Below are 22,043 nucleotides of genomic sequence, written 5' to 3' on the forward strand. Positions count from 1 at the left end.
CAGCCCTGTCAGCCCTGTGCCCCATCAGCCCCGAGCCCCGTGCCCTGTCAACCCCGAGCCCTGTCAGCCCTGAGCCCCGTCAGCCCTGAGCCCCTGTCAGCCCCGAGCCCCGTCAGCCCTGAGCCCCATCAGCCCATTTAGTTTCAAGGGGGACAGAAGGAGGAGGACACACAGCTGACTTCATACATTAAAAACCAAAAGAGAAAATTAGTATTCAGAAAAAGATTCCAAAAAATATTACATTCACAAAAATAAAAATATAAAAATTATCCAGAGGCTAACAAATTCCTACTAAAAATTTTAACAGAATCAATGAAATAAAAAAACAAACGGAAGTGTTGGAAGTCAAAGTTGATAAAATGTCTCAAAACAAACGACGCTGCTGGGTCAGCATCTGGTGTAGCAGTTGCGTCAGTCACGGCACGGGACACCAGCATCTCACACAGGAGCGCCTCGGTTCAAGTCCATTTCCTGCTACGTGCGTCCTGGGAGACAGCAGGCGATGGCTCAAGTAGTGGGGTCCCCGCCACCCACATCGAGACCTGCACGGTGCTCCTGACCCCCAGCTGCAGCCTGGCCCAGCTCGGACTGTTGCAAGCACCTGGGGAGTGAATCAACCCCCTGCACTCACCTGGGAGACCCAGACAAAGCTCCTGGCTCCTGGCTTAGGCTTGGCCCAGCCCTGACCACTGGAAGATCTCTCTCTTTCTCTGCAACTCTGACTTGCAAAATAAATACATTTTTCCTACGAAATCAGCAACAAGAGGGGCACAAGACCTCTACCGTGAAATAACACTTAGAGACAGGGGCGGCACCTCAGGCAGCAACCGCCTTCCACGCTCACGGGTTAGGAAACTCGGCAGCGTGCAGGGTGTCTTCCCAGACACATCTGTGGTCAGTGCAGCCCCAGGGAGGCCCCTGCTGGAGCTGGGACTTAGGGGTGGCCCCTCCCCGGGCCTCAGGGAGGAGGGGCCTGCCCAGCAGGTGGGAGCTTCCTCTGCTGTGCACAGACCTCAGCAGACGAGAGACAGATCAGAGGTGCGTGGACGCTGCTTCTCCTACGAGGGCAGCGCTGGACGATAGCGGCTCAGACAGGGCTGCTCCGGGAACTGTGTTTAAGGAAAACTAACCTGCAACCTCCCCTCGCGGGAGCCACACAAATCCTTTCAAAGTGGATCCCAGACAAAAGCGAGAGGCAGAGCCTACGTAGTCTTCACAGGCCTGGGTGGGCAAAGATGCCCCCGGGCACACGGACACTGACATCAGCCTGCGGAGCTGAGTCAGTCTCCGAGAAGCTGAGACCCCTGCTCCCCGGAAGACAACTCAGGATCCTCAGCGGGAGACGGCGGGCGGCCAGCAGGGCTCTGCCCAGCGTCGCTGCACCGAGAACGGAACACCACGCGACGCGGACCAAGCACCGAAACCACTCGACTCCAGGAATGAAGCGCAGATGCTCCCTCGATGCTGGACTGGGCGAGCTGTTGGACTTGGCACCAGGGACAGAAAGGACGGATAAACCGGATTCGTCCAAACTGGAAACTGCTCACTGGGCACTACCAAGAAAGTAAAAAGACGGCTCACGCAGGGGACCAATAGTTCTTTTTAGATGCATTTATTTGAAGGGCAGAATTATGTATATATAGAGAGAGATCCCCCATCTGCTGTTCACCCCCCAAATGGCTGCAAAGTGCAATGGTCAGGGCCGGGCCAGACTGAAGCCTCCACCAGGAGCGTCACGCAGGGGCTCCAGCCCCCGTGGGCCATCTTCTGCTGCCTTCCCAAGCCACCAGCAGGGAGCTGCATCCAAAGTGGAGCAGCCCGGACACAAACCTGTGTCCACACGGGATGCCAGCGCTGCAGAGGGCGCTCAAGTCATGTGGCCACAGAGCTGGCCCTGGAAACAACAGGTGTTCCAGTCGTGTTTTTCACATCACAGCTGTAACTCAGGTCAGAGAGAGTTGTGTGAATGCCGGCATCTCAATAGTAAAAGGACAGTGGCTTTAAAAGGGGGTGCAGACAGCGGGGCGGGGGGCCGCGCGCAGGTCACGGAGTGTGGGGAGCGGGGAGGGGGTCACGCAGTGCGGGGCGCGCAGCGGTCACGGAGTGCGGGAATCCCTGGAGTGCGGGGCGCGGGGCGGCCATAGAGTGCGGGCAAGGCGCAAGGAGCAAGGGGCGCGGGCCGCGAGGCCCAGAGAATGCGCGCGGTTTTCGGAGCCTGGTGGTCGCCCGCTTCAGGAACAGGCCGAGGGACTGCGAACTCTGACGAGGGGTGCACCGTGCGTGAAGTGCATCTCCGTAAACTTAATTCGAAAACCCAGAAGGGCACGCCGAGGGCTCTGAGCCGCAGGCGCGCGGGGCCACGCTGTCCAGCTCAGGGCGAGCGAGCCATGATCAGCCCTTGCTCCCAGCGCGACGCCCCCAGGAATTGACCCTTAACGTAACCCAGCCCCCGCCCGCGCCTCCCGCCCCCGCGCCGGCCCCGCCCCCGCAGGCACCCCGCCGCGCGGCCGGGCCGGGTCCCACCCAGCACCAGTGCGCCAGGACGCCCGCCGGGCCCCTCGGCGACCTCGGGGCGTGCGCAGACGCCGCCCTCGCGGCCCTGTAGGTCCCACCCCGCCGCGGCGACCTGCGGAGCCGGCGGGCAGAGCAGGCGCAGGAGGGCGCCCGGCGCTCGGGTCCGCTGCCGAGGGAGCGCCGCGCGCGCCGGCTGGCGATGTGGGCGCCAGGCGGACCCCCGGGGCCCCTGGGCTGGGATCGCCGCAGGGTGGGCGCGAGGCTGCGCGCGGCGCTTGCGGGGCTGCACGAGCTGCAGGGGCTGCGCGCCACGCAGCAGGCGCGGGTGCGGGGCGCCCTGGCCATGCAGCCCTCCCCAGAGCCCGCCGCCCCCTGCGGCCCCCGCGCGCCGGAGCTGAGGCTGGAGGCGGCGCTGGCCGCCCTGCAGGAGCAGCTGGTGAGCGGGGATGCGGGGCCCTCAGGGGCGCAGCGGGGCGTTCAGGGGGCGGCCTTTGGCTGGAGTGGGGCGCTGTTTGGGGCCGACTGAGAAGCGGCGGGGTTGCTGCGTGGGGACATCGCGGGCGCCTTCCTGTGCCCAGCCGGGCATGTTTGGGGGCGCGCTCCCGCACAGGAGCGCCTTGGCTGGCTGCCGGGGCCGGGTTTCTGCCCAGCATCCGTGGGGAAGGGTCCCTGGGGCAGTATTTGATTTGCAGGCGCAGGTCCCAGAGGGCCTTCCTGGGCTGTGGAAGGGGGATCCGTGGGGAGGGTGCGTCCTTGGATGGGGGGCGGTGGGGGAGGGACTCCGAGGGGCTCCTGTGCCCCGGGGCTCCTCCAGGCTCAGGGGCCGCTTAGGCAGTGAGGATTTGCGGGTGATGGTTACGGCTTCTCTCGTTTACTGTGAGGCGTGACTTTGTGTAATTGACAAACAGCCCCAAAGAGCTTTTGCAGTGATTTTTAAAAGAAAGATCAGAGCGCTGTAGGTGAACGGCTGGCTGAGTTACTTGTGCCACTGCAGGTGTTGGCACTCGAAATTCAAAGTCAGCCGGGGACCCCTGGCCGCCGTCAGCCCAGCCCAGCCCAGCCGCAGCCAAGTTGTGGACTTGGGAGAGGCTTCGGGGCCAAAGGCCTGGCCAGCCAGGGTCTCCCCACGGCGGGTGAAGCCCGCGTGGGCATACACCTGTGGGTGGATCGGCTGCTTGTGAGCATGCGTGGGTGTGCAGGACCCCAGCAGCCGCCAGGTGTGTGACACGCGTGACGCCTCCTGTCCAGGGCCAGGGCCGCAGTGGATGATTAACCTGGCCTGGGGCACGTGAGCCTGCAGCCTCTAATTACGAGTGGCCTTTTGGAGGAGGAGATCAAACGGTTTTTTGTTTAATTTTTTTTAATGTGGGAACCAGAAGGAACTTGCCGACTTTGACTTGAATCTTTGTTCTTGGAAGGGAGTCGGTGATCAAAAGAGAGGAGTAATTGGACGTGTGCGACGTTCGCCCGGCGCTTAGCACTCGTGCGGTATTCTTGCCGGGAGAAGTTAGGAGCAGCTTTGCTTCAGTTAGGACGAGCGGACTGCAAAGGCTCTCGGGTGGCCGAGGCCCCGCCCTGCCCTGGTGCTGGCTGGTGCAGGTGTGAACACAGGAAGCACCGTTTATCTGGCCAGCAGGAATTCCCACCTGAGAATGAGCCTGGGCGTTTGTTTCTAGGGATTTAAACTCTAGGAAAACGGCAGCTTTGTCACTTCCAGGCTTATCAGAGAACACTGCACCCTTTCGTGGCCAGCGAGAAGTCACAAAGAAAGAGCGGCCGTCTTTGTGGCCTCACTGAGTGACTGGGGTGCGGGAACAGAAGGGGACCCGTCTCCCTGTGCCCTCCGACCCAGGCAGCCGCTCGTGCCCGCCTGTGCAGGACTTCCAGCGATTTGTGGCTCCCCGAGACGGGGCAAGGGTTAAGCTCCCCCAGAACGCCCCATCCCCTGGCTGCCAGCGACCTGAAAAACAGCCTCCACCTGCAGGCGCTGCAGCCACTGCCAGCCCAGAGGGAGGCGCCCTGGGGTGGGAGGAGGGCGCGGCCCGATGGCTGAAACCTGGTCCTGAGGAATTCCCAGGTGCCTGGCTTGGCTGGTCGGGACTTGTTCTGAAAGCCGCCGCTCGCTCGCTTGGTGCCTGCCTGGCAGGCTGCGGCCTCAGCCTCTGCATTGGGAGAGGGCCGCATCGGGGTCTGCTGCTGCAGCCACCAGCTCCCCCAACCTGCCGCGTTCCCTGGGCCCCCAGTGCTTGCCGCGGGGGCCTCGGGAACAAAGGCAGGTGGGGCTGAGCCTTGCTCAGGGTCCCCAGGGGCCAGGCGCCCACCCCACTGGCTTCCTCCCAGCAGCAGTGCAGCCGCTTTGCTGAGGGGCCTCTTTTAAGCTTGGGCGTGACGTTCACCGGCTAAAGTCGCTGATCCGCGCGCTGTCAGCTTCCAAGGAACGGAAGGAGGCGTTTGTGACTCCCACGCTCTATCCTGGGCATTTCGAATGTTTGGCCCCTGCCTGGGCCACGAAGGAGCTTCTGGGTGCAGAGGCTGAGCAGGGCCGAGGATGGCAGGCCGTGCTCTGGGCGGGGGGGGCTCCCACGTCTTCAGAGGCAGCCCCGGATCAGGAGCTCGCGCGAGTTTCCTGTGTGGGCCTGAGAAACTTAAATGCAGGTTCCCAGGCTAGCTCTTCGGAGTTTCGGTGAATGAGGGCAGCCCGGGGTCAACAGGAGGCCCAGGAGAGCCCACCGTGGGCAGCCGGCTCAGGGGGAGTCTGCCACAGCCCCTGGGTGGCCCCTTGACAAGGGGAGAGGGAAGTGAGGTGGCCCCGCACCCCAGCGCACCCTAGGAGTTCAGGGAGCAGGGCACGCAGGGCAGCTGTGCCCTGGCCTGAGCTCCAGCCTGGTCCCTTAGGGGAGGAAGCGTTCATGGTGACACATGGCCTCAGTGGTGCGCCAAAGTCCACGTCAGGGCTCCCTGCGGCCCTGGGCCCTGGGCCTCCCACCCCCCACTCACACTCACACTCACACTCACACTCACAGGGACGCCGGGCCATGCTTGTGGGTCAGTGTTCACCGCCTTGGAAGGCAGGCTGGGACGGAGGAAGGAAGCTGGCCGGGGTGAAGGGAGAGGACCGGTCAGCTGGTCAGACGCAGCCGGGAGCCTGCCTGCGACGCCTCGCAGGACCGGCGGCTGAGTCCTGTGACAGAGCCATTCACAGGGAACACACAGCCCGGCGCCTTCCTCTGGCTCTGCTTGGTTTGCCCGTGGGAGGCGCTGCTCACCGGGCAGCGTTCAGCTGTGTGGGGGAGCCCGGGCGGGGGCAGCTGTGGGAGCACAAAGCCCGTTCGTGTTCACAGACACCGTGTGGACTTCAGGACCCTGTGCTGAGACCCCGCGCGGGCTCTGGGGGCCGAGCGAGCTGGCCTGGCCCGTGGCTCCCGCCCGTGCCTGGGCTCGGCCCCTCGGTCGCTCTCGCGGGCTTGGGCTGTGGTGACTGCTTCTCCTGTGGCGCCTCTCACTGGGGCTTGGAGGGGTCCTCGTGACCGTGGCCGCAGCGCAGCTGCGAGTCATCATTTCTGCAACAGGAAGAACCACGCGGTTGCACTCATGAGTCGTTTGCCTTAAACTTCGCTGTTAACCCTCACGAGGGGCTTACACTGTGGTGTGGCTTCAGAAGGGAAGAGTCAGCACTCCCTGGGTGCTGGGTGCTGATGCCACACAGGCGTTAGTTACGGCGTCTGTGTGTGACACTTCCAACACGCGTGCACACACACAAGTCCCACGGCACGGTGAGGGACACAGAGGGCAGAGTGAGGACGTGGACCTCTCAGTGGGAGAGGACTCTGGGTGGCTCCCCAGTGCCTCTGTCATGGGCAAAGCTGGCCGTGCCGTCTCCTGTGGCCTCCCTGACAGCCGCATCAGAGGCGTGACGGCACACAGTGGACCATCCTGTGATTCACTCCCCAAATGGCCACACCATCCAGAGGTGGGCCAGACCGAAAACAGGAGCCAGGAACTCCAGCCGTCTCCCACATGGGTGCAGGGGCCCAAGCACTTGGGCCATCTTCCGCTGTGTTCCCAGGCCCGTTAGCAGGGAGCTGGATCAGAAGTGGAGCAGCCAGGACTCGAACAGGCGCTGGGATATGGGATGCCGGCATCACAGGCAGCCGCGTACCGCACCATGCTAGGCCGGTGTCCCCAGGAACTTTCCCCATTGCAAGTCAGAGGGCGGCAGTGCCCGGTGCCATCGAGCAAGGGGCCGTCGCATGGAGGACGCCACGGTCAGCTCAGCACGGGCTAGAGAGGCGTGTTCTTACATGGAGCTGCCGGGGCACGGTCAGCACGGGCTGGAGAGGCGTGTTCTTACGTGGAGCTGCCGGGCACGGCACCTGCCAGGAGCTGGGCTGTGCTGGCTTCCACCCTGACTCCACCGAGCCTGCGTGCCTGTGTCTGCAGGGAGAAAGTCTGATTGGAAGTCGCTGGCCGCTGGAGGGGAGTGGGTGTGTGTTTGGGGGGGCACGGGCTGTGGTTTCTGTCCCCTGTCCCTGGAGCGCGGGTATGAGTGAGAGCCACGGCTGGTGACCACGCGTGGCCCGTGGGGTTTGGAGTCCGAGTGGTGCTGCCCCTCGGAGCCTCAGCTTGGCCTCCTGCACTCACGTCAGCTTTGTTTCTCCTTCTCCCCTTCCAGTCCCGGTTACGGCGGCAGGACGCTGGCCTCAAGACCCACTTGGACCAGCTGGGCCAGCAGATCAGCGAGCTGCAGCTGGACGTGTGCAGGTCGTCCTGCGAGGCCCCGGACAGCGACAGCCGGCCCAGCTCCGGTACGGCCGGGCCGCTCGGGCGCCCGTCTCAGCCCCCAGGGCCCCCCCGTCTCAGCCCCCAGGGCCCCCCCGTCTCAGCCCCCAGGGCCCCCCCGTCTCAGCCCCCAGGCCCCCCCCGCCTCAGCCCCCAAGGCCCCCCCGTCTCAGCCCCCAGGGCCCCCCCCCCGTCTCAGCCCCCAGGGCCCCCCGTCTCAGCCCCCAGGCCCCCCCCCCGTCTCAGCCCCCAGGGCCCCCCGTCTCAGCCCCCAGGGCCCCCCCCGTCTCAGCCCCCAGGGCCCCCCCCCGTCTCAGCCCCCAGGGCCCCCCGCCTCAGCCCCCAGGCCCCCCCCCATCTCAGCCCCCAGGGCCCCCCCCATCTCAGCCCCCAGGGCCCCCTGCTGCTTGTGCCGCGCTGGCCAGGCAGCATTTGCAGAAGTGACACCGTTCCCTGTCGGCCCTCCTTCAAGCCCCTGCACTTCCTGTCCGAGCTGGGGAGCGGTGCTGGCCCTCGGCCCGTGTGCCCTGCTGGGAAAGTCAGGAGGCCCGTGTGCCCTGCTGGGAAAGTCAGGAGGCCGCACGTAGGCCAGGAAAAGCATGCACTGCTGAGGAGTCCTGAGCTGCCATAGCTGAACGTCAGTGTGGTTTCTTAAGGAGCATACATATGCATGGGGGGCTTTACATATGCATGAGGGGCTTTACATATGCGTGAGGGGCTTTACATATGCATGAGGGAAACCTGCATTATGAAAAAACTATGGATTCCAGCAGAAGTTTTTGCACAGGAAATGAACTCAAACATTTTAATTTCCATGAACTTCTTGCAGTACCTTGTATGTGTGCATGCGTGTGTGTGTGCATGTGTGTGTGCATGCGTATGTGTGCATGCGTGTGTGTGTGCATGTGTGTGTGTGCATGTGTACATGCACTTTGTTAACGGGAAAGGCATTGCTTTTGATGGGAGCACCCCAGGAGTCTGTCGCCTCTCTGGACGGGTCAGGCGGCCACTCCTTGTGTTGGGCAGAGACCGTAAGTGACTGATGGGACGACACGCACCCCCAGGTTGGTTTCAGTCCCCTGAAATCCGTAACTGAGCAGGGAGAAAGGGAGACTGCCCCCCAGCAGCCCCCGCCCCCACTCTGAAGGCTGCAGAGGCAGAGCCATGGTCACGGTGACACACGGAGTCTGATGCTCGCCCAGCACCCGAGGCAGCGAGGCTCCGCCGGCGCATGCCGAGAGCTGGGTCCCCCGGCAGACCCGAGACGCCGGCAGCCTCCAAGCACGTCCGCCATTTACTTGTTATTTGGAAAATCTCTCCCGTGACGGGGGATGTAGCACACACCCCCATCCAGGGCAGAGGCCTCCCTCAGCAGCCTCCTTGTAGGCCATTCCAGGCTGGGCCTGCAGGCAGAACAGGAGCGGGGAGCCCCAGAGGTCTGCACAGAGTGCTGGATCTGGGCCTGTGCTGGCCCCGCCGGGCTGCAGCGTCCACCAGCTAGGGCAGGGCGGCCTGCTGTGGAGAGGATGCAGTGGGTTCTGACCCACCCAGGGCCAGGTCCCAGGGCTGTCCAGGGCGTGCACCCCTGCCCCTGTCTGCTCTGTCCAGGGCGTGCACCCCTGCCTGTCTGCTCTGTCCAGGCTGTGCACCCCTGCCTGTCTGCTCTGTCCAGGCTGTGCACCCCTGCCCCTGTCTGCTCTGTCCAGGCTGTGCACCCCTGCCCGTCTGCTCTGTCCAGGGTATGCACCCCTGCCCGTCTGCTCTGTCCAGGGTATGCACCCCTGCCCGTCTGCTCTGTCCAGGGTATGCACCCCTGCCCGTCTGCTCTGTCCAGGGCGTGCACCCCTGCCTGTCTGCTCTGTCCAGGCTGTGCACCCCTGCCCCTGTCTGCTCTGTCCAGGGTGTGCACCCCTGCCCGTCTGCTCTGTCCAGGTTGTGCACCCCTGCCCGTCTGCTCTGTCCAGGGCGTGCACCCCTGCCTGTCTGCTCTGTCCAGGCTGTGCACCCCTGCCCCTGTCTGCTCTGTCCAGGGTGTGCACCCCTGCCCGTCTGCTCTGTCCAGGGTGTGCACTAACCTACCCCTGTCTGCTCCATCCAGGTTTCTACGAGCTCAGCGATGGCGGCTCCTGCTCCCTGTCCACCTCCTGTGCCTCCGTGTGCAGTGACCGCATCTCCCCCTCCCTGGGCAGCCTGCTGCCTGCGTTCCAGGCCTCCAAGGACAGGCCTGCCATGGGGGACTGGCGGCCCCGGTCAGCAGACGAGACCACCGTGCCGGCGTGGAGACCCCAGCCCACGGAGGAGGGTGGAGGGCCCCCGAGCAGTGCAGAAGACCCAGTCTGGCCAAGGGGCATGTTCCGGCCCAGACCGGTGTCCACAGGTAAGAAACAGGAGGTATGGGCAGCCTCCCCTGGGGGCAGGGAGGCCCCCTGGAGTCCTCGCGACACTGGCTCCCGGCAGCCGGCACACCCATGCCGGGCAGCGTGGCCCGGCCACTCTCACCTCTTACCATTCTTCACAACGCACAGCAGAAATTTTGAAAAACCCACTGCTCCGCCTGCATGGGACAAAGACGAGTCCTGAAGCCCCTGCCCACCCCCCCCCAGCTCCTGCGGTGTCCACAGACTGCCCCCCGGGTCCAGGGCACTGAGACTTGTGGTTCTCACCAAGAGCCGGCTCAGTCTCTGGGGCCCACGTGCTCCTCCCGGGACGGCTGTCACAGTCCCCCGCGGGGGACCCCGCCCAGGCCCTGGTGAGGAGGGGCTGAGCAGATGCAGGGACACCGAGCCGTCCTCTCCCAGGGCCTCTGTCCCGGGGCGGCTCTCCCAGGGCCCCTGTCCCGGGGCGGAGCGGGGCAGCGCTGCCAGAGCCGCCCCATGCCCCCTTGCCACCTGCCACTCTTGTCTTCCCAGGCGATCTGGAACGGGTCCTCCCAGAAGACGTGGGGCTCCAGGAGGTCTGTGGGGACCGCACGGCCGCCCCCCACCTCTGCCAGGGCGTGGAGGGGCTGTCCCACGTGCTGGACCCCAAGTACCAGCGGGACCTGGTGTCCAGGGGCGGCCTGGAAGTGTACCCGTACCCCAGTCCCCTGCACGCAGTAGCTCTGCAGAGCCCCCTGTTTGCTCTGACCAGAGACACCCCACAGACCACCAGCCACATGCTCCCCCCGGCTCTGCCCCCTCCCAGCACCACGCGGACTGGGCCAGCCCCTGAGGTGGGCCTGGCCGGCACCTACATTGACAGGCTGCTGCGGCGGCACAGCCAAAGGGCCTCTGTGAGGGGTGGTGTCAGGGACCAGGGGCCCCCCAGATGGGCAGCATCCCCATCCCCACAGAAGCTGGGCCACGCCCCCCAGGCAGGGAGCAACGCAGGGTCCCCCAGCAGGGACAGCCTGGGGCAGCAGGGCCCTGGGCCTCACGGGAGCCCCCAGCACCCCAGTCCTCTCCCACAGGAGGACCCCAGACCCCCAGATGGACGTGTGCCCAGGGAGACCGTGGTGGGTGCCACACCCCGCCCCCAGACCCAGCAGCCTCCCAGGGCTCTGGACTGCAGCCGAGGCCCAGGTGTGTCCCCGGCCAGGAAGGTCCAGGAGAGACCCCCTGTGGCCTGGGGACACCATGTCCCTGGGCCAGGGGCGGACAGCAAAGCTTCCCCAGGTGGCATGGCCACCAGCCACCCCCAGCCCAAGGCTGTGAAGGTCAGAAGAAGGGCCAGCGACAAGGGGCCAAGGCCCGCAAGGCCGCCGCTGCCCTCAGAGAGACCTCGGGGTGCCCCTGTGGCTGCCCGGCTGCCCCTGGAGTGGGGCCCCTCGTGCAGGCCCTCAGGGGCTGGGCTCAGGAGGAAGCCTACCCCGGGCGGGGCGGCGCCCGGCCGCTCCTGCTCTGAGTCCACCCTCTACCCCGTGCCCTTCTTCGTGCCCCTGGTGGTGGCCCGGCCGAACAACTGGCGGGCGTCGGCGCAGGTGCTGTTCCCCGTCCAGTCGGCCAGGAAGCAGCGGCGCCGGTGGCAGTCCGCCGTGGAGATCGCGGGCCGCCGCGGCCAGCGGGCGCCCCGAGCCACCTGCGCGCGCGACGGTGAGTCGGACGCGGCGGAGAGCAGCGAGGATGATGCCAGCGGCCTCTCCGCCGGCTGCTTTGGGGACGCCGAGGCCAGCGGCAGCGACGCAGAAAGCGGGCGAGGGCGGCGCACGCGGACCCCTGCGCCCAGGCTGTGCCGCGTCAAAGCCTCCAGGGCGCTCCGGAGGAAGATCCGCCGGTTCCAGCCCGCCGCGCTGCGGGTCATGACCATGGTGTGAGGCCGCGTGGGAGCCGCTGCAGATACAGGGCCTGCTTCCTTGCTTACCCGGGCCCTGGGCGCGCACTCAGCCCTGCCGTGCCCTGCGCCGGCGCCACTGCCGGTCCTGGGAGGCAGCGCTGTGTCTGCTGCATTTGGGACCTGGAGCTCAAAGGTGTTGGCAAAAATAACAATAATAGTAAATAAACGTTGTCCGGGTGTTTATTTTTCTACAGTTCCTCAGCTTTTCAAGGATAAAGCTAGGTTTCCGGCCAGGCCCCTGGGCAGCGTGCCTCGGGGCTTCAGGTCCCAGAGCCGCATGCTGAGGGCAGCTCTCCAGCGAGCACTGCTGGGTCAGGGTTGAGACGAGGGGTGTGCGGGCTGGCCAGGGTCTGGCCCCAGGGCTGGCCAGGGTCCGGCAGACTGCGTTCCTGGGCAGCTGGTTTCAGGGTGCAGCTCATACCGATCAAATCTGTAAGTTGGATCCGTTAACATTTTGGAATCACCCCCCCCCAGCCCAGGAGGGGGAGCCCAGACAGAGGCTCAGGGCTGCTCTGTGCCCAGGGAAACGCAGGCTGCCCAGTGGGTGCCCGCCTGGGCCCCGAGGCTGCCGGCTGACACGGGTGAAGACTCCTCTCCCCGTGTTTAAAAACCACAAGGAGATGTAAGGGAAAATCCAACCGGCTTGCGATTGGGCTTCGGCTGGGGGAGCCAGGACCCAGGTTATTGGATAAAAATGGCACGGGAGAGGCAGCTGGCTCTGCCAGGACCGCCTAGCGGTTGAGGCTACGGGGACAGATCCGGTAGTGCTGGCCTCGCTGAGGGCCCCGTCCTGCGCCTGGCTCCGGGCGTCCTCCCTGGTCTGCGCCCAGCTGGCCCCTCCAGGGGGGGCACCGTGAGAGTCCCTCCCGCGCCCTGCCCACCTGACACGGTCCCTGGCGTTTAGCAGAGGTTTGTGAGGGTAGGAGGCACCGCTTCTGTCCTGTCCACCACAGACAGGTCTGTGCCCATCGTGGGAGGGAGAGGAGTCGGCCAGTGCGTGTGGAGGGGCCGGGGACAGGAAAGCACCTGCAGAAGCAGCGGGTGTTTCACAGAACGAAGCCCTGCCCACACCCAGCAGCTGTGCAGGCGGCCCCAGCCTTCAGACCCAGGACAGCGCCCCAGGGGACTCCCCTCTGCACCCTGCCAGAGCACCCAGCCTGTTAACACCGGCACTGAGGCTGGGGGAGGGGGGTGCATCCATTTCGCACCAGCAAACTCTGTCCCGGTGGAGAGGATGCGGGAGGAGAGGAAACCACAGGAGGAGCTGAGCCCGATGCCGTGGAAGCCCCAGTCTGTATGTAGACCGGACTCCCCGTTCTTGGCTGAGAAGCTGCTGGCCTGCGTGTTCCCCCGTAAACTCGGCGGCCTGGCTCAGCCCGCTTCCAGGGCGGGTCAGACACTCTCGGGCCAGTGGAGAGGGGCCCACCCCTCCCGACAGAGGCCCTGCCTCAGTTAACCCAACACCTCGCTTACCACTGCTCTGGGCCTCACGCCTGACATTCTTTTCTTACAGACACCTCCCTCCCTCTCCCTGTCTCTCTCTCTCTCTCTCTCTCTCTCTCTCTCTCTCTTTCTCTTTCTCCCTTCAAACTGTGGAGACCCAAACATACATTTCAATTTGCCCAAAACCTAGTCCCTTGCTTAAAATTCTTTCGTTACTCTCAGATCCATTTGGAGTGAGTAAATATAACTGTGGGTTACGTGAGGACTCTTGGGGTCCCCTGGGCCACCTGCCCCGTCGCCTGCTCCCTGACAGTTTTGCTGGGGCAGTGACCAGCAAGCCACCAGTGCAGGGGAGAGGGCGCCGGCTTTGGGCTGCAGGCTCTGAGTGGGGTCCAGCCCCAGGCAGCCCCCATCTGTCTCACCACCCAGGGCTTCCTTGCTCCTAAAGTGAGGGCCACGCTGACCGTGCTAACATGCAGCGAGTCTCCCAGGCTGCAGGCTGACGGTGGGAACCTGAGATTCCACACCATCCTGCCCCCCAACCATGCCTTGTGGACGCATGGCTTGTCCAGCACCCACAGCCCATGGCATGGGCGCACCCTGTGCCGCCTGTGGGCTGAGTTCAGAACAAGTAGACAGGAACGGCTCCTCCTGTCCTCTCCTGCGCCTTGGGCTCCCAGGGGCAGGGGCTCCCCTCACCCACACTGTACCCCACACACAGAGACCCGGGGGCTCCCCTCACCCACACTGTACCCCACACAGAGACCCGAGGGCTCCACTCACCCACACTGTACCCCACACACAGAGACCCGAGGGCTCCACTCACCCACACTGTACCCCACACAGAGACCCGGGGGCTCCCCTCACCCACACTGTACCCCACACACAGAGACCCGAGGGCTCCCCTCACTCACACTGTACCCCACACACAAGGCCCTGGGAGATCCCTGCCCAATGGACCTTGGACATCACCCAGTGAGACACTGCCCACTGACATCCATTAATTCTTTTTTTAAATAGTTTCATTTTATTTATTTGAAAGACAAAGTTACAGAGAGGCAGAGGCAGTGCGAGAGAGAGCCTTCCGTTGGTTCACTCCCCAGATGGCCACAAAGGCCAGAGCTGGGCTGATCTGGAGCCAGGAGCCAGGAGCTTCCTCCGGGTCTCCCACGTGGCTGCAGGGGCCCAAGGGCCTGGGCCATCTTCCACTGCTTTCCTACAGCATTAACAGGGAATTGGATGGGAAATGGAGCAGCTGGGACTCGAATGGGTGCCCATATGGGATGCCGGCCCTGCAGCCTGTGGCTTTAACCCACTGCACCACAGCGCCAGCCCCGAAATCCATTCATTCTGACTTGAGCAAGTGGAGTTAAGTTCTGTGGCAGCTCGTGGCACTGGGTGCTGGGCCTGCAAGCTGCACCCCCCTCAGGGCCGCCCTGATGAGGTGAAGGTGCTGTCAGAAGCCAGAACGGGCAGAAGCAGCGACAGGCGGGACCGCGCCCACGATCCCAGCTGACAGGGGTCTCAGCTGCCCGCTCCCACGAACCAGGGCTGCCTCGTGCTCTGAGAGTGGACCAGGGAGGTGAAGAGAACCACAAAGGGGCAGAGCTGGGCGGTGTCAGTCTCAGGGAACCTGGGCCTTCCTGCAGGGTCGGAAAGCAAGGGGGCGCCTGGCAGCAGCCTTGGGATGCAGGAACGGCTGAGAAAAGAGCCCTGGGGTCTCACGGGGCATCTTCCCACACGTGGCCCACGTCACCAGCTGCTTCTCCTCTCCGTCTGGCCTCCTGCCACATCTCAGGAGCCTTCCCCGCCCTGCCTTCCAGGGCCCCCAGGCCAGGCCCTCTGTGCTCAGGAGCTGAAAGTGGCAAGAGCCAGGCAAGGCAGGGGCTGTGTTTGGGAAGGGAGAACTTCACACCCCTGAGCCCTGCGAGAGGCAGGCGTCCCCCTCCCATCCAGCCATCCGCTGAGCACCTGCTGCAGGCCGGAAACTGTGCTCCGTGCCCTACATGGGGAGGAACAAGGGCACCACCCGCGCACGCATGGAGAAACTACACCGGGGCAGAGGAGGCTGGGAGGCTCACCACACAGCGAGCGGAGCTGGAGTCAGACGAAGAGAGGCGGGCCAGGGTCCACCCGCAGGGTCCAGGTTCCCTCTAGTATGTGGAGGGCAATCGTGGAAGATGGACATGGGGAGACCAGCCAGAACCCCCAGGCAAGGACAGCCGGCCAGGACCTGCAGGCAAGAACAGCCGGCCAGGACCCCCAGGTGAGAACAGCCGGCCAGGACCCGCAGGAGAGAACAGCCGGCCAGGACCCCCAGGCGAGAACAGCCGGCCAGGACCCCCAGGAGAGAACAGCCGGCCAGGACCCCCGGGCGAGAACAGCCGGCCAGGACCCCCATGTGAGAATAGCCGGCCAGGACCCCCAGGCGAGAACAGCCGGCCAGGACTCCCACGTGAGAACAGCCGGCCAGGACCCCCAGGCGAGAACAGCCGGCCAGGACCCCCATATGAGAACAGCTGGCCAGGACCCCCAGGAGAGAACAGCCGGCCAGGACCTGCAGGCAAGAACAGCCGGCCAGGACCCCCATGTGAGAACAGCTGGCCAGGACCCCCAGGAGAGAACAGCCGGCCAGGACCTGCAGGCAAGAACAGCCGGCCAGGACCCCCAGGCAAGAACAGCCGGCCAGGACCCCCAGGCGAGAACAGCTGGCCAGGACCCCCACGTGAGAACAAGCAGCGACACGCGGTGCAGAGTGCCCAGCAAGCAGCCGGCCTCGATCTCCTGGCTGTGGGTGAGAGGAAGGCCCTAGGCACCCGCGGCAGGTGGCTACAGAAGCTGTGTTTGGCCTCCAGCAGCCTGGGCCCCCCCAACCCCCTGGCCTGGTGTGCACTGGATGAGGGTGGCGCCTGGGCAGGGGCCCGGGAACTCGGCCCTGCTTCTCCACGCAGCCTGGCCGCTGTCCTCTGTGTACCCGGTCCCCCGGGATGAGGAACAAGCACAGTTGGTCTTGTGTTGGAAACACGCCTGTGCAGGAGGAGCTGCGCTCCCAGCCGCACGTGCAGGGCGGAGGCGCCAGGCGACAGCACGGGGGGCGCAGAGGCTGCCGGGCCAGGGCAGAGCCAGCGGCCAGGCTGCATGGCCACAGGAACACAGAACACAAAGGAGACTGCAGACAGTTTCAGGGCCACTTATCTATCCCCAGGAGGAAGCGCGGGTCCTCGCTGAAAGCCGATGCCCATGGCGCTCCGCGGTTCACTCCCTCTACTGGGTCTCCGTTTTCTCCAAGTCTCCCAGGCGTCCACACGGTTCGTCTCTCGGGGATCCTCAGCCCCCATCTCTGCGCCTCGTCCCATGTTGGGACACACCCTGGAAGGACGGGTTTCCAGAGAGGCGGGCCACACCCAGGAGCGCAGGACAGCGGCTGGTGTCCCCGAGTGGGTGACAGCGACCCTTCCCCCCCAGGCCGAGGCTGACCCCTGCTCAAAGCCACCCGGCCCGACTGCAGTGCACCAGCACCCAGCGCCCTGATAGCCATGGCACCCAGAGTGAGCTTCGGGAAAGCACCCCGATCGTGGCCCGGAGCTCTGGCTGAGAGACAGCCCTCCAGGCTGGGGGCCCACAGTGGAGGAATAGACCGCCCCCTGGCTCTGGTGTGGCCCTGCAGGGTCCTGCCGCTCTCGGTGGAAGTAACAGCTCTGCCCCTGCCCGAGCAGCCCCTTGTGGGCCTCGCCGGGTTAGGTTTCCCTTGGGGTCCACTCTCAGCTGCGGAGTCGGCCAGGGAGTCCTCCAACAACAGGTTCATGTTGAACGTGGAAATCAGCTAACAGAGACCCATCAGCCACACAGACCTCAACACGGCAGGAGGCCGTCCCAGCACACACACACACACACACACACACGTGTGCACCGTCACAGCCACAGCCCTGTGCTCACAGCACGAGGCCGTCCCAGCACACACACACACACACACACATACCTGCACTGTACAGCCATGTGCACACCCTGGCCATCTCTGGGCTCATCGCAAACAGGAAGCTGTGTGCAGACGTGTCCAGGTGGTCACTCTCTGTCCTTGGCCTCTCCAGCCGGCTCTGTGGTCTTGCAGGAGGCATTCCCCGTACGTGGAGTGAGCTGCCAGACTCCATAATGGCACACGTCATTCCTGCCATCTGATTCTCCAAAATTCATTTATCTGCCAGCGTTCAAACTGTTGGGGGATAGTGGAGGTTTTAGGAAGCAGTGAGAGTTTGTGTTTAAAACTCTTAGAACAGCCGGCGCCGTGGCTCACTTGGCTAATCCTCCGCCTGTGGCGCCGGCACCCTGGGTTCTCGTCCCGCTTGGGGCGCCGGTTCTGGTCCCGGTTGCTCCTCTTCCAGTCTAGCTCTCTGATGTGGCCCAGGAGTGCAGTGGAGGATGGCCCAAGTGCTTGGGCCCTGCACCCACATGGGAGACCAGGAGAAGCACCTGGCTCCTGCCTTTGGATTGGTGCAGCGCCGGCCGTAGCAGCCATTTGAGGGGTGAACCAACGGAAGGAAGACCTTTCTCTCTGTCTCTCTCTCTTTCACTAACTCTGCCTGTCAAAAAAAATAAATAAATAAAACTAAAACTCTTAGAACAGGGCCTCTGCATGTTCACATCAGAAAGGTCAAAGATGGCCGATGGCCGGAGGAAGAGGGCGGGTGCGGCCGGCAGTGAAGCGGCTGCTTGTGACCCACATTCCACAGTTGGGTTCAGCAGCTACGTCAGGACAGTTAGACAGCTAGTTAACAGTCAAGTCAAGGCAGTTAAGTTAGTTAATTTAAGTTAAAGCAGTTAAGTTAGTTAAGGCAGTGAAGTGGCTGCCAGCGATGTCCGCGTTCCACAGCAGGCCAGGGCTCCTTCGTGCCCTGGCCCCTCCCGCCCCAGCCCCCCACCCATGCACCCTCCTGTCCCCAGCCCCCAACCTGCGCACGTGCTCTGGGCTCCTTCGGGCCTGGCCCCTCCGTCCCCAGCCCCTTAATAGTGCACATCTCCCATCCCCAGCCCCCGACCTGTGCAGTTCTCTGGGCTACTTTGGGCCTGGCCCCTCCCACCCCCCCACCCGTGCACCCTCCCACCCCACCCCCCACCCGTGCACGTCCTGGGGAACAGATGAGGCTCCAGTGCGGTGGTCCAGGCTCAGCCCTGGCCCAGCTCAGATGCTGCAAGCCGCCGGGAGCTCGCGCGCTCGCTCTCTCCCTCGCTCGCTCTCTCCCTCGCTCGCTCTCTCCCTCACTCTCTCTCTCCCTCGCTCGCTCTCTCCCTCACTCTCTCTCTCCCTCACTCTCTCTCTGCCTCCACATTTTGAGTCAATAAAAATGTTTTATAAAGTAAAAGAAATGTAACTTCTGTGTTTCCATCCCTCCAAACCGCGCCAGGCAGAGGCCTTAGAAAGCCGCCTCAGCTGAGGAAGACAAGGGCTTCAACGCTTCAACGTTCCACAGGAAATGGGGTTAAAAGATGAGCTGGTGAGGCCGGCGCGGTGGCGGCGTGGTGAGCTAAACCTCTGACTGCACTGCCGGCATCCCACACGGGTGCTGGTTCGAGTCCCGGCTGCTCCTCTTACGATCCAGCTCTCTGCCGTGGCCTGGGAAAGCAGGAGAAGATGCCCAAGTGCTTGGGCCCTGCACCCACGTGGGAGACCTGGAAGAAGCTCCTGGCTCCTGGCTTCGGATCGGCGCAGCTACAGCCATTGTGGCCATTTGGGGAGTGAACCAGCGGATAGAATCTCTCACTTTCTCTGTCTGTAATTCCGCCTCTCAAATAAATAAATTAATCTTTAAAAAAAAGATATGTTGGTTTTGGTGAAAAGAAATGTCTGAAACCCATGCATGACGTTCATTCCCGGAACACTCTGAACACCACTGACGTGCAGGGGTCTCAACATTTTTGAGCCCAAGCAACTTTTCAGTTCCGTTTTCCCGCCAACTTCCTGATGAGCCCTCACGTGAGATTCTGTGGAATCCACTTCACAGGGAGACCCAGTAAGTCCAGGACGTTCAGGCACGGAAGCGCGGAAGCCTTCCCGGGGCCGCCGGCTGCTGGGGCAGGAGGCGGCTGATCCGGCGCAGTGCTGCCGGCCGGCTAGCACTATCTACCATTGCCTCAGCAGGCTTGTATGAGAAATAGCTGATATTTGCCTTAGCACTTTTTGCAAAATCCCGCATGAAAATCTTCCTGCGATGCCCACACTTGTAGGACATGCCGATAACCTTTGTCCACACAATGTTTCCAGCCAACGGAACCGGATCACGTGAGCAGCCAGGTGCCCAAGGTGACCGCCCACCAGCGTGCGGCCGTGTCCGGAGCTGAACCAAGGACCCCAGCCCCAGGCCACAGCCATAGCTAGGGAGGAACCGGCTTGCGTGGCTCATGCAAAGTCCACGCTTCATTCACCTGGAGATCAGTAAACCAAGGAAAGCTCCTCATGTCGGGAAGAAGCTGACCCCCAGGGCCCGGGCGTCCCTGCTGGGCCGGGCTCGGGACCAGAGCCGCCCCCGCCTCTGCCCTCCCCCGTGAACGCGCGTCGGGCAGGCCGCCAGCATCTTTCTCTGCTGTTGGACGCAGCAGTGAGGACGGAGGGTCCTCGTGCCGCCCTCCATGGCGTCACCAAGAGTGCACTCCAGACACAGGCACTGGGCTTGCACGGTTCTTCCTTCTCGTTTCAAGACACATCGTAGATATCAAGGTGCCTGCTTTGACATCTCTTCCTACCTTACTTGACGGGCAGTCGTGTGCCCATCAGTGGGGTGCGGCGTGGTATGAGGCAGCTGGGTTTCGTCTGCCGATTAGCGTGTGAAGACCCCCAGCCCCTCTCCTCCCTCAGCCGTGGGGTCTGACAGGAGCACAGGGCCAGGCTTCCTTTCAGCGGCCTGCGTCTCAGTCCAGGAATAGCCGGCCTCCCACGCCAGGCGCAGCTCACCTCTCCCTGCTGCCATCCACACGTAGCACTGCAAGGTGGCGTGCGTGGCAGACGACACCGCGAGCTCCCTTACTCCTTCCTTTTTCCCTGCTAGTAAAATGTCTGCCGCGAACCCAGGCGTGCAGTCAGGGACCGGGCGCCATTTGGTTAGGATGTTTTGTTCAGGGTGCCGGTCCTAGGGGGAGGGCGGTGCAGAGCGAGGCTCGTGGGTTCGCCCCTCAGCTCAGCACAGAAACAAAGCCGGAAACAATCAGCAAGAGGCAGAAACTTGTATTTGATTGGCGGGCGAGAGAGACCGTGTCTGTCTGAGAGGAGAGCGGGCGGACGCCGGCTCTGAGGGAGGGTCCGGGTGTCTAAGGCGCTGCTGTCTGTCCACTGGTCATCCTGCTGCGGTGCCCACTGCACGGGGTTTCACATACGCGTGTGGACTGGCTTGGGGCTCGTGGAGATAGCGGGGTCTCCTGGAGACTCCCCAGGGGCTCGGCCCCCTCCTCCGCCAGCTCTGGGTGGACTGGAAGGCAGGGTTTAAACCCACAAGGTCCCACGAGATAGCGGGGGTCTCCTGGGGCTGGTCCGACCCTCTCCAGGGGTCCAGCCCCTTCCCCTGCCAGCTCTGGGTGAAAGTGCCCCCTCCCTGAGGTGGGGTTTAAAGCCCCCAGGTCACACATGCGGCACAGAAGCTGTTAGTGGGGGGTGCCGGTGGGCGTGGAGACGGACTCTCCAGCCGCAGCCCACAGCCTGCTTGGGCGGGCCGCTCCACCTGCGTCTGAGGCCCGCAGACCCCAGCCCCGCTGCCCGGCCTCAGTTCACATTTAAACTGCCTTACCCTGGGACAGTTTAAACACAAACGTAGAGAGCTGTGCAGTCCCCACACCGCCCGGCTCACGACGGCCCCCAGCCTGCTCTCAGCCCCCACCCCACGGCGCCAGAGTGGCTCTGCCCCAAATGCAGGCACCTACGCATTTACACTGCTATCAGCACGTTGCTGGGAACAGACAGTTCCTGCGTCCAGGATCAGAGCTTGCGTCCTAGAGGAGACCGGGCTCTTCTGTGTCCTCCTCGTGTTTCGCTAGCTGGTGTCCGCGCCGAAGGTAAGCGGGATCCAGCCGTGTGGGATCCAGCTCCTGTCTGCTGACTCCGCCCCAAAGCCCAGACGGCCGGGGCTGAAGCAGGGAGACGGGAGCTCCATCCGGGTCTCCCTCAGGGGTGGCAGAGACCCAGGCCCCTGAGCCACTGCCCACGGCTCCGCTCAGGGAGCAGCAGCAGGAGCCTGGTACCCAACCCAGGCGCTCCAGGTGGGGTGGGGGTGCCTTAACTGGCACATTGGATGCCAGGCCCAGGCCCACCCTCCCCTGGTGTTTTGCTGCCCCCTCACTGGGGGGTGTTGGAGGAGGGGCCCCGGTCCCCTCTGCAGCCCCAGTTTGTGTCTCGGCAGCCCAGCACCCTCCCCCCGCCCCGGCTCCCCGGCTTCCTTTCTCTTCTTCCTGGAGAACTTCGTCCCGTGAAGGGCCCGGGTCCCATCCCCCATTTGCTCTAAACCATCTCCGGTTCACGCCTGCCTTGCGAAAGCGAGTTAGCTGGGTGTGGACCCCCCAGCACTGCCACAGCAGGGTCTCGGGTCTCTGCCAGCACCAATCCCGCGTTCCAGGACGCGCCGACTTCCCAGGATCACTGAGCGGGAATGGATCTCGCGGGAGACGCGTGTCTCATGGTTTGTATGAAGCACTGTGGTCCTTGCACGTCAGATGCCTTGGGGTCCAATGAACAAGGGCGTGAGAGACGAGCCCTCCGCGCCGGGTCTACTCCCCCCCACGGGGTCCCTCCCCTCCTGTGCAAACACCGTTCCCTCCCTGTCTCGCTTCCTCCCTCCTTCCTGCCCCTTCCTCCCTGCCGTCTCCACGCCGGCACACTTCCTTACGGTCTTTGCAATAATACCAAGTGGAAAGAACGTTGGCCCCCAGGAACTGCGTGCTGACAGTGTGCGAGGTGCGCATCCGGGGAAGACCAGCCTTGCCCTGGTGGCGGAGGACAGGTCCCACCCACACCCCGAGCC

At 63.9% G+C, this 22,043-nt stretch overlaps 1 protein-coding gene across 2 annotated transcripts; it reads left to right on the top strand.

Annotated features, from left to right (window-relative positions):
* Positions 1-2,528: 2,528 nt before the first annotated feature.
* On the top strand, positions 2,529-11,770 carry DACT2 (dishevelled binding antagonist of beta catenin 2). 2 transcript variants are annotated; one of them, XM_089332439.1, is made up of 5 exons: positions 5,929-6,998; positions 7,187-7,319; positions 7,766-7,930; positions 9,392-9,670; positions 10,203-11,770. In XM_089332439.1, the coding sequence occupies exons 4-5, from the start codon at positions 9,523-9,525 to the stop codon at positions 11,582-11,584; spliced, it is 1,530 nt and encodes a 509-aa protein (XP_089188565.1). In that variant the 5' UTR covers positions 5,929-6,998; positions 7,187-7,319; positions 7,766-7,930; positions 9,392-9,522; the 3' UTR covers positions 11,585-11,770. The 2 variants fall into 2 exon arrangements, with proteins under 2 accessions (XP_008249912.4, XP_089188565.1); XM_008251690.4 differs by lacking the exons at positions 5,929-6,998; positions 7,766-7,930 and adding an exon at positions 2,529-2,950.
* Positions 11,771-22,043: the final 10,273 nt, after the last annotated feature.

The sequence above is a fragment of the Oryctolagus cuniculus genome, chromosome 5 (assembly GCF_051225735.1).
Source record: "Oryctolagus cuniculus isolate XC-2025 breed Fujian yellow rabbit chromosome 5, ASM5122573v1, whole genome shotgun sequence".
NCBI classification, from domain to species: Eukaryota; Metazoa; Chordata; class Mammalia; order Lagomorpha; family Leporidae; genus Oryctolagus; species Oryctolagus cuniculus.